This window comes from Chelmon rostratus, chromosome 13, assembly GCF_017976325.1.
Source record: "Chelmon rostratus isolate fCheRos1 chromosome 13, fCheRos1.pri, whole genome shotgun sequence".
NCBI classification, from domain to species: Eukaryota; Metazoa; Chordata; class Actinopteri; order Chaetodontiformes; family Chaetodontidae; genus Chelmon; species Chelmon rostratus.
The window spans coordinates 5,187,933-5,210,711 of record NC_055670.1 but is presented as its reverse complement, the minus strand read 5'-3'; the positions used below and the strand labels follow the sequence as shown (position 1 = coordinate 5,210,711).

Here is a 22,779-nt window from a genome sequence, read left to right as displayed (position 1 = left end):
GTAGATGGACAAATAGTATAACTGACATAATATGTGATATTTAAATCAAATCTCTTTTTATGTCCCTCTGTAGGTCAAGTACAAGGAGGACCTGGATTGGCTGAAGGGTATTGGCTGCTTTGTGTGGGACACACCTGAGCTGGTGCAGGCTGAGAGGAACAAGACACTGTACAGTGAGGTGAAGATCTGTTTAGCTCATAATTTACCATTTGTAATGTCAATAGTTTCATACAATGTTGTAAAAATGCTTTTTTGTTTTTTTCCATACTATAGAAAATGCCAAATCTGCCTATGATGTCTTCAGCATCTGCTTTTTATTGTTGTACACAAAGGGCTCTTGGTATTTGGTGCATGGTATATTTTTCTGCGTTTTCCTAATAACACTTTCATTTCTTGGTAACAGAGACTGTACAAAGCCTCCTTTGAGAAGAACAGAGGCAACTTCAAGTATACCTCCGACACTCCGTTCTTCCAGGCTGCCAAGAATGCCTCCATTCTCATCAATGATGTGAGTCCCTTCATTCCTTCACCCAACATAGAAATTGAAAAATGGATTTTTGTAGCAAAACTATTACTAGAATTAGTTTGTTGAATCCATTTGTGATATAGACACTTAATTATTACACTCATTAATCACATCTCTCTGTCTTTGTGCATCTCTATGGAACTCTCAGTTTGGAGGTAAAATACTGTGAATTCATTGTCTTATTGGAATATTACCTGTATAACTGTATAACCGGGTGCTTTAAACGTGTCCATTATTCTTTGTATCATCTTTTTAACCTTCCTTTGTCTCCTGGAAAAGTCTCATCACATGACAGTGCGCATTGTTTTCTGGACCTTTGTCTTTAACTACTCTCTGACATTCTGAGCAGAGGGTCTACAGAGCTACTTATGAGAAGACAAAGGATAAGTTCACCATAACTACAGATGATCCTAGATACCAACTGGCCAGGGAGAACAGGAAGATGAGCCAGGTAAACGCTCTGGTCGGGTTGTGCGACCGGCCTGCCTCCCCCGCTGCTACCTCCAGTCCGGTCCTACAAACCTCTGACACTGATGCATGAGGTCCTCGACAGACCTGCCCGTGGTGGTCGTCGCATGGCTATGATAGTCTTTCCAACATGATAAATCTCTCTGTCTGTATCAGTCTTTGCTCGTTCTCTCTCTTTCTTTCTTTTTGTCCCACACAGGTTATTGTAAACAGTGCCACTCAAATAGCAGCTGGGACGCTATCTTGAGTGAGCAGGACTCTCCTTTATCTGTGCCAGTCAGAGAGACAGTTCAATCACTATTTTACGGATGATTAAATTATGCTTGTTAAATCTTGAATATGTCCAAACAAGCCATTATCAAACTGAAGATGATGGTCTCTGTCACTCTGAAGGCACGGATGAGGACAAACAGCTTCGTCGTCACACTTGGATCTCCGGAGTACTCCTCCAGTCCTCCCAGTGTTACTGCTGTTTTCCATTTGTCCTCAACTATGGCATGCTGTGTGTTTGTGCGTGTGTGTGAACAGGCAAGGTATAAATCCAAAGCAAAGGATCTGCTAAAGAGTGGCTGCAATGAGCTACTCCGCCCTGACATCCTCACAGCCCTTTACCAGTCCACTATGGGCAGTAAGGTAAACAGCCACAGAGTGGTGAACCATGGTAACTCTGATCCCTGTCCACAAACATGCAGGAAAGAAGCCCTGTGTAGTTTTAAGACTTACAGGCATAGAGGAAAGTCACCAGGTCACTTTCTTCCTCCCTGCTGTTTTTGGACAAGATCCCATTATATCACATACTCATTCCTTCCCTCCATTCAGCCCACTTTAACACCTACAGGGGTTTTAACTTTCCTACATTCTGCCCTTGTCTTTCATGATCTAATCCTCCATCACTTATTCACTTCTCTTCATGACCCATTGAATCCCGAACCTTTAACACATCTTAAAATGCAGTGCAGTAGTTGCAATCGACAGACATTTCTGCAGTCACAAATGCAGCAGATTGCAGCATTACAGACTGAAGCTTCTGCAGTGACAGCAGATATCATTTATCTATGCATACCTGTTATATAGCTGGACATTTGTTAAATTGTTGTGTAGATTTTAAAGAAAGTAGGAGCCACAGTGTCTTTTTTGGATGCTACGAAAATGCTATAGTCAGAAATTTTGGAGTTTCTTGACTTTCACCGTCTTCTCTTGAGTAAACTTCATCTTCATTAAAGCCACTCTCTATAGCATCAGCCTCAGAGTCAGTGAGCGATAGCAAACGATGGACTGCTGGTCACCATGAACTACGCGGGCACTGCAGACTTTCATGACTGAATAGTGGTAACACTATTGTGTCCTCGTCTTCATTTTCACTTGGAAAATAACTCCCTCTATGTTTGTGCATGTTTCAAAAAGCATGTTTTTTAAGTCATGCATGCCACCACTTCACTCATTAGACAAACTTTTAGTCTGTGAGAGATACATTACATACATTTAAGTCAACCATTTGGGACTTTGCTCTAATACTCTTAGAGAACTGTCCAAGATAAACAAGAACAGTAAATGAAAGCAAAAGAATCGAGTTATTTTTACACTTTAGCTTTTTTAAGTAATTAAAGAAAATGATGAGACATGTGACTTCTCTGTTACTTAAACTGTCTGAACAATGTTGTTCTGTCCAACATCCCTTTTCAAGAATTCTTTCACACCTTTTCTTGGACAGATTTTGTCTTTACGTTAGCTGCATAAATTAGAAGCGAGACAACGTGTCAGAATACACATAGATAAAAGCAAATAACTACATTGGCAAACTGATGATGAATGATACTAACTTTGTCGTGTTTCCACATTATCGTTCTCCATCAGTGGAGGTACAGGGAGCAGTATGAACGTGCCAAGGACAAGTTCACCTCTATTCTGGAGACTCCTGAGTATGAGGCCCACAAACGCAGCAAGAAGATCAGCGATGTAAGTTTTTGATTTTGTTTTTGTCCAGTGGGTTATGTGTTCAAGTCATAAAGTTTTCAGTGATTTTTTTGTGTGTTTTGGCGTCTTCTGAAATGCTCCTAAGTATGTGACATTGATTATTCCTTAGATCATCTACAAAATGGAGTACAACAAGACCAAGGCTAAGGGATACACCTTGCCTTATGACACTCCACACCAGCAGCACATGAAGAAGGTCAAGGACATCACCAGCAGTGTAAGTCCCACTCACACTGGCACCACTTTCTATACTTTTTTTTTTAACAGAGGCACAGGAGGCAAAAAATATCAAATCCATTTTGTGTGTTTTTCATGCATCTTGCAGCTGAAGTACAAAGAAGTATATGAGAAGAGCAAGGCCCAGATCAACATGGACCCTGAGGCTCATGAGATCCGTGCCGCCAAGGAGGCCTACAAGAACATCACTAATGTAAGTGTCTCTGGCGACAATATCAGGAAGTCTCACTTTCATTTTCATTATTGATTAAAGTTTAACTCAACATGCTCCATTATTTTCTGTTTTTAGCTTGATTACAAGAAGAATTATGAAGCCACCAAAAACAAGTGGATCTGGACAGCAGACAGACCCGACTTTATCAATGCTGCTAAGAACTCCTTGCAACAGAGTGATGTGAGTTGCTTTGTCTTTACCGTATATGCATGATTTTCATTTTCATTTAAGCCGAATCCAACAGTGTTGCTCTAAACTTGCTCTCATGGTTTCACCCACAGGTTGAGTACAAGTATGACAAAGAGATGATGAAGGGCTGTGTGATACCTGTTGTTGACGACAAGCTCACCCTCCTGGCTATGAAAAACGCTGAAATGGCCAGCACTGTAAGTTTCTCCATGTTGTTATTACCGTCTCGTTTACCATGATTAAATGACTAAAGGATCTTTAGTCATTTCAAGCAACAGGACCACCTCAGAGTTGAATGTTTAATGTTCCGCCCTCCAGGTGAAGTACAAAGAGAAGTATGAAAAGGCAAAGGGCCAGTATGTGCCTGTCCAGGACACTCCTCAGATCCTCCATGCCAAGTCTGTGCGTACTCTGGCATCAGAGGTGAGTGTCAAACAGTAAAAGCTCAACCTTTTTATTTATATTTAAGAATTTAGCTCAGGTTAAGACTAAGACATACTACACTAAATAGCAGATGTGTTTAACAAAATATGTCTTATAAATTTTTAATTTTCATCCTCAGAGCAAATACAAGGAGGCCAGTAAGAAGGACATGCAGTCTGGCTCATTCACTACCCTGTCTGAGACTCGTGACACTGCCCACAGCAAGGAGATCAACAAGCTCGTCAGCGGGGTACAACTGTCTCACATTTATTCAACAAAATCATAATCCTGAAGTATTTCTATGTGGCTGGACTTGACGTTCTTTCTCTCGTTACAGAAATTGTACAAAGCAAAGTTTGAGAAGGAAAAGGGCAAGTCAGTGTATAACCACATGGTTGTTCCTCCTGATGTTCAGCACGCCATGACAGTAGCCAAGAACCAGAGCAGCGTGAGTCATCTCCACAGTTGTGCTAAAATACCATTGTATAGATTTTATTTTCCAGCATAGAGTCATCATGTTGAGTTTCACAGCCTCTCGTATTTATGTTTTGTCTGTTTTTGCCATATAATGTATTGTGTTTGCTCTTCTGCCCATCCCCACAGGTTTCCTATAAAAAGGATGCCAGAGCCAACCTCCACTACACTACTGTAGTCGACCGTCCTGACATAAAGAAGGCTACCCAGGCTGCCAAGCTTATCAGTGAGGTAGTCAGACAGTACATGCACAAACATCATCAGTTTTAAAACCTGTATACACAAAGGCAGAAATATGCAGAATCTTATTGTGCACAAGCCTGACTTTGGCATTGCACAGAGTACAGTTCCTGAGACAAGTTACTGGACCTTTTTACAAGAGGAACAGCAAAGAAGAAGCACAAAAAAGAATAAAAATAAAAAAAAATAGCTGAATCATCACCACTTTTTTATTGAAAAACAACAATGATGGCTTAGCCCTGTTGGCCCACTGTTGCAAAATAACAACATCAGCTTTACCTATACTAACAAATAAATCTGCAATTTCTTTTTATTTTTTAAAAGACCATTTTACATGGTCAGTGGGTCCTATTGTTTAATGCTGCAATGCTATTGGATGGTAAATGTATTCATAGGTCTGACCATCAGGCCGTGAACTCTCACAACCTGCAAACTTTGGGGGTATTTGCGCCTTACAGAGTTAAAACCAAGTCTTGTCTCTGCCAGATCGGATACCGTGAAAAGGCTCGTGAGGAGGCCAGCCGTGGAGGCTCTCTGATCCACCGCCCAGACATCGCCCTGGCCACCGAGGTGTCCAAGCTGACCAGCCAGGTACACCAAACCAAATCAACCATCGGTCTCAAGAAGCCCTGGACCAGTCCTGCTGTATTCCCAGTGGTCCCATACAGTTACATCTCCCAGAAAATGTTGCCCTTATATATTTAACAGACAAGATGTCTGGAATCAGTCACTGGAAGCCATATTGCGCCAACAAAGATCAGCTCTCTGTCATTCAGTCAGATCAGCTTCCATAAGCTAATATTTGCAGGCTAGTATTGCCGTGGTAGATGCTGTGCAGCAGTCCTGTAGGCCTAACGATATAACTACCAGCTCTTTCATAGCGCTTCCTCTGCCATCCTGCATTATAATCCATGTCCTTATCTGTCCTTGTGACTCCATGAAAGTAGATTTACATGTTTAACTGCTCATATCATTGTACATGTCCTACCCCATCCTTAAACCTGTCCTCTTACTGCTCCTCTTCCTCCATCCTCCTGTACTTCACTCTCCTTATTCCTCAACTCTTTCTTCTCCTCTCTCCTACCATAGTGTCCTAGTCTGTGTATGTTCTCATCCCTCCATCTCACTGCGCTTTGTAGGTGGAGGCCAAGCCCTCCCTCCATGGAGCAGCTTCCTATGATACCCCCCAGATGCGCCACATTAAGAAAATGAGTGCCCTGACTAGTGATGTAAGGAGGTTCATGCCCTGGAACTGACGGGCTGCTACTGTTTGTCTGTCTCCTCTGTCTTTCTGTTGCCTTCTTACCAATCTGTTGACTGACTGATTAGTTGATTTCTCATTTTACTGCAGGGTTCACTAAGCCTTTTTATAATAAGATTTGATTCAGATCATCAAATCTTACAGAGTTATTAATTTGGATTTGTCTTGCAAACCTTTTTTTGCAGTTCAGCCTTGTGTGCACCCTCTGCTCTTGTGTTTCCCTGACAAGCTGTGGCATATTGCAATGCATAGACAAGTGTGGCATTGCTACTTTCATTGCACTAACGCTAATACTGTATGTTAATGAGTGTTTTTCATGATTTTTTTTCAACACTTTTATAGGTTTCCCACTTTTCTCCTGAGTCACACAGTCAGTGTGTCTGTCACAAAACATGTGTACATCCAGCACTCAAGTGTGCTGAGTTGTGTCTGTTTTGATCTGAACACTAGAGGGCTGTGCATGGAGCCTGAAATCACAAATGTTTTCATGAGCAGTGCAGGTGAATTCATTATTAATGCTGCATTTACACATGTTTTGTTGTTTTTTCTAAGATGTCTCACCTTCTCTGTAAAGCTGACTGATCTGCAGACTGACAGGACAAGTCCCCCTGAAACGCCACCACAATCATATTGCCCTACCTCTTCCATATATACTTTATTATATATGAAGTCCGTGTTGTGTTTATGTGGCACAGAATGCTGTATTAGGGTCTGTTCACACTTGGCACTGAAATGCATCTCAACACCAGAGGCTGATAGCTTTAAACACAGGCGTCAATGCACCTGATATAGAGTATAAAGAGATAAAGACCAGAGAGGGACTAGTTCACTCCAGACACTCATCAGTAGCAAATGTTACCACAAAACCTGACCGAGCTCAGCTCAAGTTTGGCCAAGGCCAGAACGTTTTATTTCCTGAGACAAATGGCCCGCACATATATCTGTACAAAAGATTTCGTATTGTGGCAGAGCAGGTAGGCACACTGACATTTAGGAACATTTGACTGGCACCAGTCTCATGCCATCGTTATAAGTCTCTGCATATTGCTTTTTTTAATAGTGTTTCTGTAATATCAAGTGTAAACTGCAGTCCACCTCAGCTGAATCCAGACACACACTAGATACATCTAGATGCAAAACACTAGGTCTGACTGGCGTCTAGGGTGTCTCCATGCTATCAGGGTAAACTGCCAAAGCTAATGCTGGTGCAGTCGGTTTACATTTAGAAAGAAATGGGACACCCACAGGATAATATGAATTCAAATTTTCATAACAGATGATGTTCTCGTAGCTACATCGTAACCACAATTTTTTTTATTTGCTCTTGAAAGACAAAGGCAAAAAGCCTTGGCGTGCACTTACGTGTAACTTTATTTACCGGGAAAAGGCCTCCCTGTGACTACAAATGCAACTACCTTGCAGATCCAAACTGACGATGTGGAAATACAGTATCAGTACAGGATGTCATACATGAGTACAGTATAGACAGTAAACGCTCTATAGCTGTGCATGTTTACATGTACGGAGTTGTTTGTGGTAAGACAGAATGAGCTGCTTAAAAATTAGGAGTCACATGCAAAATTAGAGGATTTTCTTCTCAAGCCTAGAACCAAACTGCAGATGTGAACACACCCATACAGACATCTAAGACTAATTAGAACTATGATTGCTGAATGAAAAGGGGAATTGATGCATGAAGAAATCACTGAGGATTCACAGTTTGGCAACAGTTGAATCATGGTCTGTGTCTTCTGTCTGTCTTGAGTTACTCATCCCTTTCTCTAAAATGCGGGATTAAAAGCAACATATTTCTTTTATAGTGCAGGATTACACTATAGAAGCATTAGAGATGGTGTCTGTGAATCTGCCGCTGGTTTGTCTCCACTCGGCAGGTACGACTCAGGCTAATTCTCACATGTATCCATTCTAATAGGTGAAGTACAAGGAGAAGTTTGACAAGGAGGTGAAAGGAAAGAGACCACAATATGACCTGAAGGAGAGTAAGATTTACAAGACTTTGAAGGATGCCAATGTGCTGGCTAGTGAGGTAGGTGCTCACATCATTATCGATCCATATCATTACTTTCAGGACAAAGATTTAGATAATTTTCCATTACATGCATTTACATGGTCAAACCATTTGTTGATGGATTTATTTTTTATTTTTCCTGTTGTTGTATGCAGTTATGAAGGTCACCTACTGTGAGAGGTGATCTTTTTGTAATTTGTGTGTCTCTGCTAACACCACCTGCAGGTGAAGTACAAGGGTGACCTGAAGAAGATCCACAAGCCTGTGACCGACATGGCTGAGTCTCTGTCCATGCAGCACAGCCTGAGCACCAGCAAACTGTCCAGCCAAGTAAGACCTCATCAGCTTTTAACCCTCTCACACTGCCGCCCAGGAGGCTGCTGGGAGTCCGCTCAGTTCAGTGCACCCTCTGTGGTTCATTGAAATATGTCTGAGCTCAGCGTTTCCATCACCCCACATACCACAGTAACAACCAACATGCAGCAGATAATTTACCATCTCATGCATTTATGCATTAAGCTCCATCATCCAAACGTTTATTATTCTGTGACCTCATCTGGTGGTGACCCTTACCCTTCTCACCCTTGACCTTTGCCCTTTGACCCTCCATTACTATCAACCTCTGTAACCTCTACTCCTTCACTCATTCAGTTTGATTTATTACCTCCTGTAGTTCATACAAAACCAGTCTTTTATTAATGATCACTTAACACAAATCTTCCTGCTTCTCTACTGACTCTAGATCATTTTTCACAAAATTTTTAACTACCATTTTCAATCTTCACTTCTTATTTTGTCAGTTACAATGTTACCACTTTTGTTTCTGTCATAAAATATGAGGCTTTTTTGTCCTGCGTAATGGATGGGAGTAAACTCCAGACAGACGCTCTTTTTCTTGTGTGCTGTACTGAGCTGTCTTACTTGACTGGGAATTCCCCCGTAGTACTGCTACAAGAAGAAATTTGAGGAAAGTAAGGGTCACTACCATATGATTCCCGACACACCAGAACAGCTTCATCTCAAGGAGGCTTCTGATCTTCAGAGCAACGTAAGTGGTACAAACTCTGCTGTGGGTTTCATCTTGTTAAGCAGATGTATGCGATACCTGCGTCTCGTCATTTCCTGCATCAACGGGAATGTGCTAATAATCTAAGTTGGGGTCAACATAACAAACTTTTGGGTGCTAAATTGGATGTTACAATATATTAGCTGTTATCATTTATGTTTAGTACTGTACATGGTTCCTTATAAATAAAATAAGTAAATAAATAAAAGATTTTAAATGGGTCCCAAAAATCCTGCCCTGAACAAAGATTATTTCTCAGTTTAATAAATGTCTAAAGAATTTATAGGCAGAATGTTGCTAAACATATATATTACTTTTTTTAAGGACCACAATGGAGGTTTTGCAGCTTAAGCTTAAAATTGTGTAAACTGTTGCTGATTTTTCAGTTCGTGGTCGAGTGTTTTTGTTACTTTTCCGACCTTCCAGGCAGCCACGAGTTTCCCTCCATGTCCATGTAATATATGAATCAATTATTCAACTGTTGAAACATGCCTGAGTTGTGTAATCCATCACAGTGAACATGATACATTGTGATTATGAGATAAGTGCTGTATTGATGTGTGATGGGGTACACAACTTAAACACGTCTCACAGTTTTTCTTTTTGAATTTCGTACTGAAGTGAAATGTGTGGAAACCAGTATATAATGTACCTGCACAGTATATTTCAACTGTCTGTGGACATTAAGTTTGTGTGGGCTGTTCCAGGTGAAATACAAGGAGAAGTATGAGAGGGAGAAGGGTAAGCCCATGTTGGACTTCGAGACACCCACTTATGTGACTGCTAAGGAGGCCCAGCACATGCAGAGCCAGGTAAGCACCCTGTCTGTCTCCTCTGTGTTTAAAATGCCTTCAAGTGCACTTTCCATTACAAGCCCCTCTCTCTCAGTCTGAAGACTCATCAGTGCCTACCATACAGTACATCAACCTGTATCGTAGCGCCTCTTGTATCCGTTGATATGCCTCAGTTTGTTGGATGTCCAGCGATTGTTTATATTAGACCTACAGAATATTTCTGGAGTTTGAAAAAACCTTTTACAGTGCCTTTAGTGCCAGTTTATTATATCAAGACTGTTTTGGTGCTCATTGGTTTCAATATCTTGTGATTTGTTGATTACTTTCATTTTTTGATCAGAGTAAATTGTCGCTCTCATTTTCTACTGTGCTTTGAACAAAACTGAGAGAAGGCAGTGTAAAATGTGTTGAAACTAAGATTACCCAAAGTTGTGTGTATTGTTGCTCCCTAATCTAGTCTATATTACAAGTTGAGACTGCTTGGTTTAACTCTCATGATGCAGGGATGGCAAAGTTTAAGCATATGTTTGTCTGTCTGTGTGAATATTTCTACAGCCTGAATGGTAGATTCTTGCTGTGTCTAATTAGAATCAGTTACAGTCATTATAAACATTTCCTACACTTCACAGAAGCACCCATACACATGCACCAGTCCTCACATTTAAAGACTGCAGATACAGAGCTGTGTCATTCAAAGCAGGATGAGGTATCGGCATTGTGAAGCAGCACTGCTTGCACGTGGTTGTCTGAGCTCTGTCTGTCCCCTGTCTTATCTCTGTGGCGAATAGAAAGACTATAAGAAGGACTTTGAGGAGTACATGAGGGGCAAGAACCTCTCAGGCTTGGAGGTCACCCCTGCCATGATACATGTCAGACACGCCACCAAAATAGCCAGTGAGGTAACTAAAGGATCATTTATCCCTGACAACCTCCCCTGTTTACCTCCCCCATACTTTATAATCATACTAAGACTGCATCACAACCATGGCCTCTCTTTCTTTTCACCACCAAGTGTTTCCTTCTCTCTTGACTTCTTGTAGGTCCACCCATGCAGTTAAATTTTCCAAACTAGTTTGCATGATTCACTACACAGCCGTGAACTATCAATAATACAACATTTATCCATCTCCCTTCTCTCTATCCTCTGTGTGACTTGTACTAGAGTAGTTTAGTGTTGTTTGACTGTAGTTATATCTGTTTCCATTGACATCTTGAAATCCTAGTTTCACAATAAGGACCAACAGTTTTATATTAAACAGTCTGCATGCATGCATGCAATCATTTGAATGATGCAGTAATGCTTTTAAGGTGAAATGCTGACTTGAATAGTTTTGTTGTTGTTGTTTTGTTTCCTCGTTCTATCTGATGAAATGTGGTTCTCCTTGTCTTTTATCAGGATTCTTGCCAAAGTCACCAATGTCTCAGCTCTCTCTGTGAAAATGTGGCTGATTGTAACAATCTTCACAGTTTCACGATATGATGCTTCAGTGTCTTTTTCTTTTTGGGAGTTTTGGTGACTTTGAGCTCAAAATGCAAGCAACAGAGCTTGTCCATTGTACTGTACTGTCTGTCTGTCTGTCCGTATGCCTTGGCCTGGCCTGCCTGTGTGCCCTTCTCTGCAGTCTCTCTGTTCTTCTTCCATCCTGTAGAGAGAGTACAGGAGGGATCTAGAAGAGGGAGTGAAGGGTAAAGGGCTAACTGTACTGGAGGAAACTCCGGAGCTTTTGAGAGCAAGGAATGCCACTCAAATCCTGTGTGAGGTACGACTGACTGAGACGTGCTGGAAGCAATATCACACACTCAACCGAGTGTCTTCCCACAATCCCGCTCTTGGTGCATCATCTGCTGAATGCCACCCACTTAACTAAGCTTCTTCATCACACTAAAAGAGCAACTTCTGGGTCTGACTCTTATTTTCATCCCTGCTTTGTGACATCACTAATTTTTGCACTCTTCTTTCTCTGCTGTCTGTAAAATCTTCTCATAAGCATCAGTTGACCTTCACCTCCACCCTTTTGGATTATACCATGATTTTCTCTACTACCACAAATATTCCTTAGATAGACTCAAAGCATGTTATGTTTTATATTTTGATGAAACTTGTAAGATTGTATTTTTTCAAGTTGATAGGAAACATGCTTAATGCTGTGGTCAAAGCTGTGTACAAAGATCTGTGGCCTTAGGTCACTTTAGTGTTGTTCATTTTTTGGGTCACGATTTACTCTGGGAGGCTTTTTGGGTGGATTTTTGAAGTCCACCATAGATGCACCACTGTAAAAAAAATATGAGTAAACTCAAATAACAGAAAAAAATATAGCTTTGTTGAAAATGACTAATTATGCTTTAACACACTTTCTTTAACAACTGCTGTTTCTTTCAGTGTTGAGTGGAGCTTCACACACATTCTGCTGTCACATGATGACGTTTGTTCTTTTTTTAAAAAAAATCCTAATTTCTTCTAACCTTCTTTATTCACCACTCCCCAAAGCAGTTTGGTTTTACAGCCCTCCCCCCTAGCAGTCCTCTTATTGATAGTAAATTGCTTGTCATGTCTGCTCTTAATGAAACACTTTATGACCTGTAACACTTCCAGAGAGAGTACAAGAAGGCACTGGAGCAGGAGATCAAGGGCAAGGGAATGTTGGCTTTGGCTACAGACACCCCAGACTTCATGAGGGCCAGGAATGCTACTGACATCCTCAGTCAGGTCTGAGTCATGCTGTGTTTTTTATATTATTTGCTCTGGCTGCAGTTCTTGTCTGTGCCTGTGGTTGCAGTTATAGTAAGGTCATAATCTGTGTTGACTAATGCCTTTCTGTTATGCAGACTAAGTACAAGCAGACCGCTGAGATGGATAGAGCCAGCTATACAACTGTCATCGACACCCCAGACATCATCCATGCTCAGCAGATGAGGAACATCGTCAGCCAGGTAGATAATATCTCCTTCTACGTGGCTTACCTGTGCGTCTGGAGACATTTCAGAACAATTAGCTGAGGAGGCTTGAAATACCATATATAATCTTTAAAGTCTATTTCAATTCCTGCTGTTTGTGCTTTGGTCCAATAGAAAAAGTACAAAGAGGATGCTGAGAAGACCATGTCTCACTATGTGCCAGTCCTGGACACTCCGGAGATGCAGAGAGTCCGTGAAAACCAGAAGAACTTCAGCACTGTAAGTAATAAATGTCAACGATGAGTTATGCTGGCTCTTACAGTATGAAGTCAGACGTTCCTCCAGTGTCTGGTGGCTCTGTGTATGTCTCCATGTCTGCTGTAAAGTATTATCTTCAATACTTTCTACTTTTGTACTGTTAGTGTGATGTTTGTATGGATTCTCTAATTGAATTGAATCCAGCTGTAAAAGAAGTGTATTTACAGTCAAAGCAGTAAAGTATGTGTTACTCAGGCAATCCTGAGCAGAAACTAAGGTACATAGTTTGTTCATATGAACAAGTGGTTTCTCTTCTGGCTCTCTGTTTTCTTCTTTTTTTAAAGAATTTTACCTCTTTATTACTGTGAAACATTTAACTGCACTTTTGTTTTTCTCCCTGTAGCTTCAATACCAGATTGACCTTAAAAACATAAAGGGCAAAGTGTCTACTGTAAAGGACACTCCTGAAATGCTTCGTGTTAAAGAGAATACAAAGAATTTCAGCTTGGTATCTACTCCATGATATATCATTTTTAACATTTAACATTTTTTTTAACCTTTTTGACATTTTTCCTTGATTTTTTTTATGGTAAACTTTTATTTCTTTAACAAACCCTGATATGCAGCCCTTATGTCTTTGGACCAAATAGATATTTTTTAACCTTGTAAAAAATGCAGCATTTTAATTCATGCCACTAACCCTTGACAATTTGTTGTATAGTGTAACATTTATAGTTGTTAGTGCAGAGCTTGTGTGTTGTGAAATACTTTGGTCGTGTTGTTGTGAAAGTGTCCAGGCGTAATGTCTCCTTTTAATGTTGATTTCTGTGTTTCATTCAGTGTGTTTTTGTTGATGTGTGTCGATTCCGCTCACAAGGTGCAACACAGCTAAAACAAGTACAGATTGGAAAATGAACTCAAGCACCTAGTCCTCATTGTCCAATAGTTATCAGGCTGTAACCACTGTTCGCTGCTTTCATCCTCGTCCATTCAAAGATTCAGTACAAAGAGGATTTGGGAGCAGGAACAGCTCTGCCCGAGACCCCTGAAATGGAGAGAATTAAACGCAACCAGCGGAACATTAGCACGGTACTCCACAGAGTGACCCTGCCCTCCTCCATCTCCTCCTCATCCACTCTTCCCTCCTTACTGAGTAGAATATAACCAGACCTGTCCAGACATGTAATCTCTTCAAACGACCACTTTCAATCAAATTTCTTTAATGCTTATCATTTTACTTTTACTTTTTTTTAGCTAGTTTAATTTTTTTACTAAAAAAATCCATCCATATCATCCACATTAAAGCAGAACATTACTTATCGCCAACATATTCAATGACCACTGAAATGTAAAACTAACTAACAACATGTGATTGTCAGCTGTTCCAGCGTGTGTGTTGTTGTTCTGAATGGATGGACATGTGTGTGTCTACAGTACATGCTGTGCTTGTGTTTGTCCCTGTCTTACTCTGTACCTGTGTAACTTATTCAATGGGCAGATACAGTACAAGGATTCTGTGGGTCAAGGCACAGCCATACCAGATCTCCCTGAGGTGAAGCGGGTCCGACAAACCCAGAAGAATATCAGCTCGGTAGAGGAAACGAACTGCAGTGACCCTTATTTTATACTCTAATAACCATTTCCCAACATGCCCCCTGACCTCTCCTACCTGTCTGAAAGTCTAGAAAACTTTATCATCCCAGTTTATAGTTCTGGTTTTCCCTCCTCCATCCTAACTATGTTTCATAAATCCCTCCTTTTTACCAGCATTGGTTGATGACCTGATCTGAGATCCTTGCTATCACAAAAAACTTAACCTCCCCATTTTTTCCTAAAGTATTCTTCATTTCCCTGTATTTTTTATTTTAAACCCTAATTTTTGGCATTTCCTTCCCACCTAAACTGAGAAGTAATCTACCTTTGAGTGTGTTACTGTTGTATTTGACTTCTTGTGCTATCTCATTCAAAGCTTCAGTACAAAGCAGGAGTGGGACAAGGCACGTCAGTATCAGAGACCCCAGAGATGGAGAGAGTTAAACGCAATCAGCACAATATTAGCACGGTACTCCACAGAGTGACCCTGCCCTCCTTCATCTCCACCTCAACCAGTCTTCCCTCATATTCCCTCCTTATCTGGTGTAGAATATAACCACACCTGTCCTGTCATGTTATCTCTTCAAATGACCACCTTCAATCCAACTTTTTACAAAGATTTTTCATGCTTTTTTTTTTTTTTTTTTAACTTTTTTGTTCAATTTGGTAACCAATGATAGGATTTAATGGAGCCTCTAAAGCCCCCGGATTTTGTTTTTGTTAACTTGTGAATAGACATAGATGTCGGTATTTCATTGCTTGGCTTCATTACTGAAAATAGTAGCTTGTTTTCACAACACGCTAAATTGCCAAAAGTATGTGGACACCACTGTATAATAAAGAAGTGGTTTCTCCAGTTAGGTGTGGAAGAACTGAACTGGCCTGCACAGAGCGCTGACCTCAACCACATCCAACACCTTTGGGATGAACTGGAACACTGATTGCGAGCCAGAGCTTATCACCCAGCGTCAGTGCTGCACCTCACTAATGCTCTTCTGTCTGAATGGGGGCCAAACCCTGCAGGCCAGATAGAAGAGGCTGTTACAGCAACAAATTAATGCCAATGGTTTTCAAATGTTCAACCATGTATGTGTGTGATGTTTGAGTGACCACAAACTTTTGGCAGTACAGTGTACTCATTCACACAAGTTAACATCTTCATCATCAGCTGGGACTTTGAGGCCTCTGTAGGATTCTTCTTTCTTGTTAGGATTTATCAAATCTACAGCCTGAAGTAATAGACTAAATTAAGTGTCTATCATACTAAAGAGGAACATGTGTATTTCACAGCTGTACTTATTTCCAACATATTCAATGACCACTGAAATGTAAAACTAACTAACAACATGTGATTGTCAGCTGTTCCAGCGTGTGTGTTGTTGTTCTGAATGGATGGACATGTGTGTGTCTACAGTACATGCTGTGCTTGTGTTTGTCCCTGTCTTACTCTGTACCTGTGTAACTTATTCAATGGGCAGATACAGTACAAGGATTCTGTGGGTCAAGGCACAGCCATACCAGATCTCCCTGAGGTGAAGCGGGTCCGACAAACCCAGAAGAATATCAGCTCGGTAGAGGAAACGAACTGCAGTGACCCTTATTTTATACTCTAATAACCATTTCCCAACATGCCCCCTGACCTCTCCTACCTGTCTGAAAGTCTAGAAAACTTTATCATCCCAGTTTATAGTTCTGGTTTTCCCTCCTCCATCCTAACTAAGTTTCATAAATCCCTCCTTTTTACCAGCATTGGTTGATGGCCTGATCTTGAATCCACATTATCACAAAAACTTACCTTCCCCCCCTTTTTTTTCTGCCTTTGAGTGTGTTACCGTTGTATTTGACTTCTTGTGCTATCTCATTCAAAGCTTCAGTACAAAGCAGGAGTGGGACAAGGCACGTCAGTATCAGAGACCCCAGAGATGGAGAGAGTTAAACGCAATCAGCACAATATTAGCACGGTACTCCACAGAGTGACCCTGTAACCTCCTGCGCCGTCCATTCATTTGCCTCTTCCTCACTCTTCATCTCCCTCAAACACACCGTCATGACAGCTCTCTCGAGCCTTCACTGTTATGTTTGTCACATCAAAACCGCCATGCAGATAGTTTAACATAAATGAGCCTCGTGGGTTCATCCTAGCCCCATTGTGCCTCTAACGTGATCTGCTTCCTCATGTCTCAGGGACAAAGTGTGTGTTTACCTTCATGTTTCATGTCTGCTGTGAGTTTTGGTGCTGTGCTGTGTCTCTGTCTTCCTGCAGTTGTCTCTGACTGACCTGCTCTTTACTCTCTTTGCACGACACCCAAACTCTCTGTTGGGTAGATAAAATACAAGGACTCTCTTGGTCGAGGCACAGCTATACCGGACCTCCCTGAGGTGAAGCGGGTCAAACAGACCCAGAAGCACATCAGCTCGGTAGTGGAACAGAACCGAACCACGTGTGCTCCTAACCGCTGAGAGTGGACAGCAGTGCCCATCAATAATACCAATCATAAGCCCATCTGCTGCTCCCCCTCCCTCCTGTCATCATCTCACACTCTCATCACCTCCTGCTCATCTCATCCATCCTCATCCAAGGCACAGGCTGCTTTTTCCTGAGCTCCAGCCCTGCCATCATCACCACTTTGACCCTAATGTAGCCTTAATTTTCATCCACGCATTTTTTCCCCCCTTTTCTCGTCTTACTCCTTCAAATCATCTTTAATCTTCAACCATCAAAGACTGGGACTGCAGCTGAGTGACACCCTCCTCTTTGGTCTGTGATGCTTCCCAAAGCCCCGACCCCCATCCCTACCCGCTCCTCTCCCATGTACAGTGATTCTAACCTGCAGCCCAGCTTTTTTCACATAAAGCCGCTGAGTGCTATTATGACCCTGATTCCAAAAAAGCTGCGTAAAACATGAATGATAAACATAAATGTGATCATTTGCTAATCCTTGTAAATATCTGCTTATTCTGAATTTGATTTGAAGTTGGGAAAGGAGCAACAAAAGATTGGGAAAGTTGTGGAATGATCCAAAAACACCTGTTTGGAACATTCCACAGGTAAACAGGTTCACTGGTAACAGGTGATTTATGACTCTAAAGGCTCAGTCGTTCACATGATTGTATAAAGGATATTACTACATGGGCTCAGGAACACTTCATAAAACCGATAAACACAGTTTGTTTGCAGATGATTGCATTCTGTTTATATTCACGTTTTACACAGAGACTCCCAAGTTTTTTGGAATCGAGGTTGTAAGTTAATGTCCACTTTACAGCAAATGACAAGCTAAATCTCCTGCTGAAGCGTGAGGGGTGTGTTTGTTGCCACATGTTTGTTTCTACAACAGAGATCCTGGCTGTTCGGCGAGAGCGACCAGGATGAGTCACTCTATAGGACCAATTTCTGAGACGCTGCTTGAATACATTCCAAAAGCAACAAATCACCACATCAATTTAGAGCAATTCTTTCTCTGAGAATAGATAATCTGAAAACTGCTTTGTCCATATCATCTGTTAAAAGGTTTGAGGTTAATCCAAGTCTATGAAACCAGTCCTATAGGTGTGTGGTCTCTGTTTGGTTCAGGGTGTCTGATTGGCCCCTTGGGGGCGCTGTGCTTCTGTCCTGTAGGTGTTGTATAAGGACAGTTCAGCCAAGGGAACCCCTGTGGTGTTCACTCCAGAGATGGAGCGGGTCAAAAGGAACCAAGAAAACATTAGCTCGGTACCTCCAGAATCACCGCAAGAACATATTCTACTGAAGAAATGTTCTTCTACCCCACGTTAACCCTTTTCTAACTGATTTGTCTCCCGGCTCTAGTTAATTGTATTAATTCTCCCCACTGTGCTCTTTAAATGTGTGTATTAGCACATCATCACTGCCTAACCTCTCCTCTTGTTGAAACTACTCCACTTCATCTTGCTCCCCTGCCGTCCTCCAACTGAAGATTGGGACGTTTGATTTAATACTTGAACCTCTTAATAAAATCGCCCTGCTAATTCATCCGTCTAAAATCCCAGTAATGCCCCCCGGCTCTTTCTGCCAGCAGCTGTGTGTGTCCTCTTACCGGTTAGGCTCTCTGCCACACCCTTTGTGCTGTGGATGCTAACGGCTACTGTATGACGGCTTCAGGTGTGAAACATTTCAGACGCTCACTGTGTGTCCTCTGCTCCACTGCTGTCCTGACCCCACCTCCCACCAGGTGCTGTACTCCGACAGCTTCCGGAAGCAGGTCCAGGGCAAGGCCGCCTTCGTCCTGGACACGCCTGAGATGAGACGCGTCAGGGAGACCCAGCGCATCATCTCTGGAGTAAGATGTTGTGGTTGTTTGTTTAATTCATGCACCTTAAGTTTTAATTCTACTGCAGGTTTTCTGCTGCTTCTCTGCAAAAAGGATACGGCTGGTGTTACTCTATTTGTGCCTTTTTTCAACAAATCCCACTATGAATCCCATTTATATATTTTTTTAATATAGTTTTTGGACAACAATGCAGCTCTGTGGGATGGAAGGAAGAAGATATATCAGGCTTTGGCTCCTCAGACAATACTTGTTAATAGTCATATAAAGAGTGAACTGCATCCTAAAATATCTCAGAAAACCACAATAAAGGGGATTGTTTCCATAGATATATGTTACTTTATACATTACTAATATATACTGAAGGAAAATCAGTTTTATAACAACAACATAACAACTTTTTTTATTGCTGTCATTCCTATCAGTTGTAATAACATTTTAACATAATAAGAGCTGACATCTGGAAACATGACAACATGCAGGGATTATTACTATTATTATCATTATTACTGACATGATTGGTTGGCTCACTTTCAGTTTTCCCTCCAGATAAAGTGGTTTTGATAATCTGTTAAACTCTTGGCTGCTTGTATCTTGCACCTCTTGTCTGAATTTGTTGTATTGATGTTGTTGTACAGTGTATTGGTGCAATGCATTACACTGAAAGAAGCAAGGCCTTAAACTGTGGACAAAAGACCAAGATGCTACAAAACACAGACATAGCAAGTGAATATTTATGGCATATGGATGGCATTCCCTTTCAGAGCTATAGAGTATATATTTCTACAGTGGTCTGTACATGTATCACCTGTGGTCACACTGACTGTGGTTGTGATCTGTGCTCTCCAGGTGAGATACCACGAGGACTTTGAGAAGAGCAAGGGCAGCTTCACTCCCACCACCTCTGACCCGGTGACAGAGCGCGTGAAGAGGAACACCCAGGACTTCAGCGACATCAGCTACCGCGGCATCCAGAGGCGTGTGGTGGAGATGGAGAGGAGACGTGCCATCGAGCATGACCAGGAGACCATCACTGGTACAGTTACAACGCGCACAGTCATTAATTTCTTGTCTGGGGGCTGTCGGAGGTAAATAAAAGATATGGACATGAAAGTTAAAATGCTATAAAGAAATTCAACTACAAGAAATTGAAACTGCAAAGAATCTCCCCTTTGTAGGTTCAGTTCTTAAAAGGTAATGAGCACAACCTGGGGAACATTTCAGACACACACTGAGATTAATTGCTTTGAATTAGAAATTGCATGTGTGACCCTGTATTTGACTCTGTGCCCTCAGATCTGCGTGTGTGGCGCACAAACCCCGGCTCTGTGTTTGACTACGACCCTGCTGAGGACAACATCCAGTCCAGGAGTCTGCACATGATGTCAGGTGAGATGAGAAACTGAAGAAGTACATGTCACGTGAGTTATGTTTTGCAGAAATGATGAAGATTTATTTCAACCTCGTGTGCTCAACAAATTTCATCGTCATTTTTCCAAAGCAATATTAGATACTACACCTTAAAACTGTTGCATTTATCAAGCAAGCAAGTAAGCATTCATCACCTCTCTTTCTCTTTATAGACAAGATATGGATTTTTCATCTGAGGAGTCTAGTTGTACAAATACATGTCCTCATATCCTATGACTGTGTTTTACATAAAGTCTGAAAGAACCGTTTCTCTCTGACCTCTGACGTCGTCCCTACAGTGCAAGCTCAGCGTCGCAGCAAGGAGCACTCCCGCTCCACCAGCGCCCTGAGCGGCATGGCTGACGAAAAGTCTGAGGTGTCCCAGGACGCTGACCACCACATGTCCCTCTACAGCAACGGCTTCATGACCTCCTCTATAGGTAAGGATCCCCAACCGGCACAGCAAACCTCAACAAGTGCACTCTTACGTGTTATCCTGGTGTATCAGTGTATTTGAGCGAACAGATCAAGCGTGTGGGTTCGTTAGTGTAATTCTTCTGTGGGGGAAAAGACTGTGCCTCATCTGTGGTTTCCTGTGTTGTTTTAATGTCTGCAGGCTACCAGCATGCTAAGACTGTGGAGCTGCAGCAGAGGTCATCATCAGTGGCCACCCAGCAGACCACGGTCTCCTCTGTCCCCTCACAGCCTTCTACCACTGGGGTTAGTGACACACACTGCACAGGCCAGTATGGGAAGCTTACAGAGGAATGCAGCCCCTGAAAATCTTGCTTTTGCTGACCTCTAGTGGTTCAACCACTCGTCTTGTTGCAGCGATGCACAGGTGTACTCCTGGTGTGTAACTGCTAAGCTATCTTCAGCTCTCTTTACCTGAGGCTGGCAGACTTCTGCAGTGATTAGCTCTGGTTGCTAAGCTGTGACTGGACAATCACTACTCAGGTTTAATAAATGATCAGTAAGTTACATTATTTCCTGCATAGAGACAGACAGGTAGACAAAACAAAGAACACAGGGAGAAGCTTGTGTCTGGTTTTCTTTGTGTTCCCAAATCACATAATGATATAATTATCCACGTGTTCTGTCTAAGCATGTTTGTCAAATTACACATTGAGAACAAACTATGGTGCTGTCATAGTACAGCATTTCCTGAATCAGCAGTTAAACACTCTTTCAAACACAGATTTAGCAAAACATCAAAACTCACATTTCTTATTGTTAGCAAATCCCATAAAAAGACCAGAACAAACAGTCCGTCTCCAAGAACTTTCCAACTTCCCTGTCTGCTACACCATGTTCATCAGTTCCTACTGGGACTACTTTGGGCGGCGCATTAAGGGTGTGGCTCACTAATGTGTTTTTAATGGCTTTAGACAACAATGGAGCTCTGTCACACAGAGGAATATCAGGCTTTGGATATATACAAAAACACTTGTTAGTAGGTGGTGGATAGTTTGTTGACAATAGTAAGATCATACTGACTTCTTTATTCTCTGCAGAAAACTGTGCGTGCCATGTACGACTACGCCGCAGCCGACAGCGATGAGGTGTCCTTCAAGGATGGCGACGTCATCGTTAACGTGCAGTCCATCGACGAGGGGTGGATGTACGGCACCGTGCAGCGCACCGGCAAGACCGGCATGCTGCCAGCCAACTACGTCGAAGCAGTTTAAAGACGAAGCCCGCCCATCATCCCTCCAGAGTGGGCGAGACGCATCCACAGGGCTCACTGATCGGCCTTCCTGTGATCACAACCGTGGCTTAGTGCAATGTGTAGCTTTTAGTTTCCTGTAGGTCTGTCCCTGTATTTTAATTGTGTTGTAATTCTCGTTGCGACGTCTGTCATCATTCATATGCTGCTGCCCGTGTTGCCTGTGGATGTGACATCAGCATCATGCCGTGACACATATAAATATTTCTGATTATACATACTATGCCTACTATGAATGACTGACTATTTTAGATTGTGTAACTGTTCTAAGACGCTGACCTGGAAAAGCAAGACTCACTAACATACAACCTGGCCCTTTATATTGTAAATTTCAAAAATATCAGATATATATCTATAAAACACTGCTCGTCCAAGTTTTCTCATGAAAACAGTGGGCTCAAATATTTCCAATTATGCTTTTAATGGAAACTCTCTGGAGAGAAACAGGATTGATTCAAGTAATGGAACTTATAAAGGAGTCAGTTACCATCTGCCTCCTCATGATTAAACCACTCCTGAAGAGTTGTATGAGACGAGCCTCAGTCTTCCCTCCTCTGCAGTGAAGGCTGGCCACTAGTAGAATGTGTGTTGTTTCTTCAGATTATTTAGGAATAAGGCACGTCCTCTACCTTTAATCAGTAGCTAATAAAGCACACCAAGCTCCTGCAGCACTCTGCCTCCTTCTTTTCATTCTGAACTTTGGCCATCTTCCACCA

General features: G+C 41.9%; 1 protein-coding gene across 1 annotated transcript in view; it reads left to right on the top strand.

Moving 5' to 3' along the window:
- neb (nebulin) overlaps positions 1-22,731 on the top strand; it is a 57,642-nt gene extending 34,911 nt beyond the window's left edge. The window contains exons 103-139 of the mRNA XM_041951006.1: positions 74-178; positions 404-508; positions 1,523-1,627; positions 2,849-2,950; positions 3,078-3,185; positions 3,294-3,398; positions 3,495-3,599; positions 3,701-3,805; positions 3,927-4,031; positions 4,171-4,281; positions 4,369-4,479; positions 4,635-4,736; positions 5,232-5,336; positions 5,885-5,974; positions 7,940-8,053; positions 8,261-8,365; positions 8,979-9,083; positions 9,809-9,913; positions 10,684-10,794; positions 11,545-11,655; positions 12,489-12,602; positions 12,722-12,826; positions 12,965-13,069; positions 13,452-13,556; positions 14,045-14,137; positions 14,547-14,639; positions 15,018-15,110; positions 16,120-16,212; positions 16,510-16,602; positions 16,967-17,059; positions 18,261-18,353; positions 18,832-18,939; positions 19,777-19,963; positions 20,224-20,316; positions 20,637-20,777; positions 20,954-21,057; positions 21,852-22,731. Coding sequence (XP_041806940.1) covers positions 74-178; positions 404-508; positions 1,523-1,627; positions 2,849-2,950; positions 3,078-3,185; positions 3,294-3,398; positions 3,495-3,599; positions 3,701-3,805; positions 3,927-4,031; positions 4,171-4,281; positions 4,369-4,479; positions 4,635-4,736; positions 5,232-5,336; positions 5,885-5,974; positions 7,940-8,053; positions 8,261-8,365; positions 8,979-9,083; positions 9,809-9,913; positions 10,684-10,794; positions 11,545-11,655; positions 12,489-12,602; positions 12,722-12,826; positions 12,965-13,069; positions 13,452-13,556; positions 14,045-14,137; positions 14,547-14,639; positions 15,018-15,110; positions 16,120-16,212; positions 16,510-16,602; positions 16,967-17,059; positions 18,261-18,353; positions 18,832-18,939; positions 19,777-19,963; positions 20,224-20,316; positions 20,637-20,777; positions 20,954-21,057; positions 21,852-22,025 — 4,002 coding nt within the window. The 3' untranslated portion in view covers positions 22,026-22,731. The remainder of the gene's footprint in view (positions 1-73; positions 179-403; positions 509-1,522; positions 1,628-2,848; positions 2,951-3,077; positions 3,186-3,293; positions 3,399-3,494; positions 3,600-3,700; positions 3,806-3,926; positions 4,032-4,170; positions 4,282-4,368; positions 4,480-4,634; positions 4,737-5,231; positions 5,337-5,884; positions 5,975-7,939; positions 8,054-8,260; positions 8,366-8,978; positions 9,084-9,808; positions 9,914-10,683; positions 10,795-11,544; positions 11,656-12,488; positions 12,603-12,721; positions 12,827-12,964; positions 13,070-13,451; positions 13,557-14,044; positions 14,138-14,546; positions 14,640-15,017; positions 15,111-16,119; positions 16,213-16,509; positions 16,603-16,966; positions 17,060-18,260; positions 18,354-18,831; positions 18,940-19,776; positions 19,964-20,223; positions 20,317-20,636; positions 20,778-20,953; positions 21,058-21,851) is intronic.
- The last annotated feature ends 48 nt before the right edge of the window (positions 22,732-22,779 follow it).